Source organism: Notothenia coriiceps, unplaced genomic scaffold (assembly GCF_000735185.1).
Source record: "Notothenia coriiceps isolate Sejong01 unplaced genomic scaffold, NC01 NC01_scaffold00021725, whole genome shotgun sequence".
Classification (NCBI taxonomy): Eukaryota; Metazoa; Chordata; class Actinopteri; order Perciformes; family Nototheniidae; genus Notothenia; species Notothenia coriiceps.
Window position 1 is genome coordinate 12089 of NW_011354426.1, and position 5069 is coordinate 17157.

The 5069-nt window shown below is 39.9% G+C and overlaps 1 protein-coding gene across 1 annotated transcript in view; it reads left to right on the plus strand.

Moving 5' to 3' along the window:
- LOC104953429 (fibronectin type III domain-containing protein 5-like) overlaps window positions 1-3976 on the plus strand; it is an 11547-nt gene extending 7571 nt beyond the window's left edge. Inside the window, exons 2-3 of the mRNA XM_010780371.1 lie at window positions 921-1113; window positions 3765-3976. Coding sequence (XP_010778673.1) covers window positions 921-1113; window positions 3765-3904 — 333 coding nt within the window. The 3' untranslated portion in view covers window positions 3905-3976. The remainder of the gene's footprint in view (window positions 1-920; window positions 1114-3764) is intronic.
- The last annotated feature ends 1093 nt before the right edge of the window (window positions 3977-5069 follow it).

Consider the following 5069-nt stretch of genomic DNA (forward strand, 5'->3'; position numbering starts at 1 on the left):
CCATTTATCAAAAGCTTCTTGTCAATTAAGCCAGTAATGGTTAATGAGCTCTGTATCCATGAAAATATGATTCTCATGTTGAATGAAATACAGTCATTACAGACACTAGACATACTAGACATTACATTTATGTTTTTTCACTAAATGTTATACCCTCTTATATTTATATTACTGCAAAATGGTCATTTCATTGCATTGAGATATTAGTAGCTGTGGCAATCTAAAAACTCAAGCTGTAAGAAAAATACAGTAAAAAAGGCCGCTTTAAACTAGTGGGTTCTATAGACCTCTCTAATAATGCAACTAAAGACACCTAAGTGACAGTGACAACTGCACTGATAAACACAGGTACAATAACCTATTTATTGACTTGTTTACATTTTTGTACTGCCTTGACTGTTTTGTTCTTGTATTTGTATGGTAATGTTGTATTGTTCTGTAAGCGTACTGTTCTATGTAGCATAGGTCACATTTTTAGTCACTTTATATAGTATATATTAAAAGTTTTTAGCTTGTATTGTCAAATGATACTTGTACTGTCTGTTATGTGTGATTGCACCATTGGGAATGCTTGGAATTTCGCTGTACTCTGTGTAGTGACAATAAAGGAATCTATCTATCTGTTCTATCTATCTATGTGTTAATGCCATATTCACAACTGCAGGAAATTTTCATTTTGACTAGGGTTTTTTGGGCTAGCACCAGGCTACAGAGAGTTGTGGTTCGGACTGTGTTCAAACCTTGAGCCCTGTGATTGGTGCCAGCTTCCTGTCAGACATGAGTGATGGGGTTTGTGATGCAGCCCTCTGTCTCTGTAGGCCGCTGCTCTCACTTAACTTTAATTACACTGGCCACAAAGGAAAATGAACACCTCTCTGCTCTCCTGTCACCCTGCTATATTCTTTTATCTTTCCCTGCAGAGTTTCAGAGAGGTGGCAATTTCACTTTCACTCTCTGGCACAATAAATCACAGCATCCTCAGAGACACTTTGTTGACTCTGAGTGTGTTTGTTTTCTCCCCAGATGAGGTGACAATGGAGGAGGTTGGTCAGGATGCTCAGCTGAGGGCAGGAGAACTCATCATCATCGTTGTGGTGCTCATCATGTGGGCAGGTAATATTCCTCTTTAGCAACACACATTCATCACTTGTAGCCCTTTAATGACTCCACTGTCTCTGGGGCAAATAAGCTCTCTGATTGAGGTTATATGAAGAGACTAACTCAGCCTTAGTCTGATGGTTTGTTTGTGCCATGAAGTGCTTTCAGGATGATGATGAAAGCTTTGTGACCAGAACCGGTTTGAAATAGACAGAAAAGTGTTTTCGGGAGGAAACTGCAATCACAGTTTGAGATTTAGGATGTAATAGACGCTTTTTCTACATTGGAGAAGTAATTTGATAATAGTTCTAACACTTTATTTTAGGTTCTGAGGTTAAAGCTATAGTAGGTTTGTAAATTGAAGTAGCTTTTTTCATCTTTAAAGGTCCCCTATTATACTGTTTTTCATCAATAAATTATACGTCTCAGATATATACAAATCATGTCTCTGAAGTGTTTGGCTCCAAACACCAAACAGATGATTGCAGCATTACCCATAATCCCCTCTGTTTCAGCCCTGTTTCAAAAGTGTTGATTCTCTGTTACTTTAGATGAAAATAAGGAGCCCCTTCCCACGCCCCTCTGAGAGAGATTTGGTTACAAAGAACTCAATGGTGCTCTAGGAGGAGATTCGGGTGATAAGGGGGGGGGGGGTTACCTTGGTTGCTGATTGGCTATTGGTTACACAAGACAAAACATTGTTATGACATCATAAAGTGGCCAAAATCTGATCAGCTCATTTTCAGACAGGTTTTTATAGAAATGGATCAGGACAAAAAGAGAGAGAATCTTTGTTCCTGAAACTTTCAGAGTCTCTTTCCACAGACGGGACACATGTTGATGTAGAAAAGACATGAAGAAGAGGGGACACATGTTGATGTAGAAGAGACATGAACAAGTGGATTTTGCACAATAGGTGACCTTTAAATGTCTATAAAATTGCCTTTACATTTTAATTGTTAGAGACAGTGTAGGATTTGGTTGGATCCAGTGTAGCAGTTTACCCCGAGGCTCACTCCTCCTGTTACAGCACTGCATTAATAAGCCTCAAAGTGCAAAACCGTGGTATCTTTCAGGACCTTCACCTCACTCAGTGGCTTCTCCTAGCGTAAAACTACTTTAGCAATTACGCGCAACATCATCTGGGCAGCGTCTCTTGGAACTATGGTGGTCATTAGGCAACATACAAAAGCAAAAGACCCGTTCTAGAACAAAAGATTGGTGTGGTTTGTCTGTCATGAGCTACAAAAACATATTCACAGCCCCTGCCATCAGTGCAACATACAGTAGACCTAAAGAAAGAAATAAGAGAGTAAAATAGTGCAATAAAAATTTGTGCTAGTGATACAATTGTGAATGTATTGATGAAATAAGTAAACTATGTACATGTAAGATAGAAAAATATGTTGACGTCAGATGGATAACTTTCTGTTAAAACCAACATCCTTATAAAAGCTTAACTTTTTTTCAAAGGAGATATTCGGGACCTTCATCTAGAGTGCAAATGGTTAAAAAAGTAAAGTCACATTTATATCATGATATTCCAATAAGCTGTTTGTTGCATCAGTATCCTGCATCAAGATAAAGGACTGAGGTTGCTTATTATCCCAGCCTCCCAGTCATTATCTGTGCTGCAGTTCTCCCTTTGTGCATCATAGCACTGTTTTCCAGATGCACACGGCTGTGTAAAATATCTTCCAACCAACTAAACAAAGTTTAATGAGATACAAATATGGCCTGAATACTGTATGTTCCCGATACAGTAAGAACAAGCTGGATCCCCTTTGCCTATTACCCACGAGAGCACGAGAAGCTGAGAATCAAAGAGAGTTGGAGGGAAAAGGAGGGCAGGGGGATGAAAAGGACTGAACATGAAGAAGGTGAATTGGGTTTTAATTGGGCCCATGAGGCTTTCTGGGGGATATCGCGGTGAGACATCCCATCCTAGCCTTGGGTATGGTAGCGATCAGATGAATGGAGGCTGATATAAGCAGAACAGCCCAGACTGAAGCCCGTTCCTCCCGCTTCTCCACCGTCATGAATTATTCTCTTTCTTCTTTTTTCTGTGCTTGTTATCTATCTCTGTTCGCATCTATCTCCCCCTTGAATCTTGTTCACTGAAGGCAGGCCTCACATGGCTATCTTCTCATCGAGTTCATATCTTCGTGTGTGTGTTTCACCCTATTCATATCTCTCGCTTCAGTTCGGTCTGCTTTATTGACATTTCAAAGACGGTTGAATAAATGGAGAATTACAAGAACACCTAATCACCTCCTACATCTCTTAATGGAACATGTGTTGCTTTGTATTGAGGTGGATAGGGCTGGAAATAAGGTTTTTCCTTGTGTTCACCGAAATGGGGACAAAATAATTCAACAGAGAACCATTTTAGATTTTCCAAATGTCATCAGTCAGAATTTATCACTTTTTTTATTGAAAAAGTACTACAGCATACTAGCTTTAATTACTGTTAAAATTGGCAAATATTTCCATTCTCACTTGCTTGTTCTGGGGCTTTTCGAATTAAAATAAATATAAGTACGTATCCCAAACTAGCCATAACTTAACATGACAAACCATCGTAATTTTTTCCTCGTTACATACCGACGCTTGTTAGTACACTCTTTTTATGCACGGTTTGATTATGATGTCCATTTGTCTCCCAGGGGTGATAGTCCTGTTTTGTCGCCAGTACGACATCATCAAAGACAACGAGCCCAACAACAACAAGGACAAAGCCAAGAACTCCTCAGAGTGCAGTACTCCAGAGCACCCACGGGGGGGAATACTGCGCAGCAACGTCTGAGACCAGCAGAGCCTTGTGCAATAACCGAATCCTCCAACCTCAGGACAGGTGAGGAATGACCTTCTAATAGCCTCAGACAAAGGACTTGTCTCTATTCTTGTCTTGTTTGATCTCAGTGCTGCATTTGATACTATCAACCATGACATCCTATTGCAAAGACTAGAGCACTTAAGTTGGCATAAAGGGAACTGCTTTAGGCTTAGATCTATCTGAACGGTCTCAGTTTGTATGTGTCAACAATGAATCTTCCATGCAAACTAAAGTTAGCCATGGAGTGCCACAGGGCTCAGTGCTTGGACCTATGTTGTTCACATTATAACCAACAATACAAAGAGTACTAGCTAATAAGAAGTAAGTGCCACATGCTTTTCTTTGTTGCAGCAAAACTATATATTTTCAGAGCAATGGGCGTTTGAGGTTAACAGGCTGTCAAAAGCATTTGAGCCAATGGGGTTTGGCGTTTCAGAATAATGGGCTGTCTTAAAAATGGGCAGAGCTCTAAACATAAGCATATTCGTAGCATTTTATCACGTAGCCATGAAGCATATATTTGAAACTCTGAGACGCTTTTTTTTTTAAAACAAGTCCACTATATACAATAAGTACGTTGGAGAAAGACTTGTCAGCCAACTCACAGACTAGTTAATTAGCTAGCTATACAGCTGATACCGATCTGCTAATGACAGTAATTTCCGCCGAAGGAATGGCAGTCCTCGTCTGGAAATGAAAAGCCTGATTGTGTCTCTGCCTGAAATCAAGAACCCATTGTTTATCAAAAAATAATAAAATGTGGGGGAGTCAATATGCCACCAATACCATCCTGTACTGCTGATCCTGGAGTGCTGAAATGGGAAGTAGGCCTAGCTACGTAAATGGAACAGGGTTCAGCTAACAGGTCATTTTGTAATAATACATTTTAAAGGTCCCCTATTATACTGTTTTTCATCAATATATTATAGGTCTCAGATATATACAAACAGTCTCTGAAGTGTTTGGCTCCTAAACACCAAACAGATCATTTGCAGCATTTACCCATAATCCCCTCTGCTTCAGCCCTGTTTCCAAAGTGCTGATTTCTCTGTCTGTTACTTTTAGATGAAAATAAGGAGCCCCTCCCCTACGCCCCTCTGAGAGAGATTTGGTTAAAAAGAACACAATGGTGCTC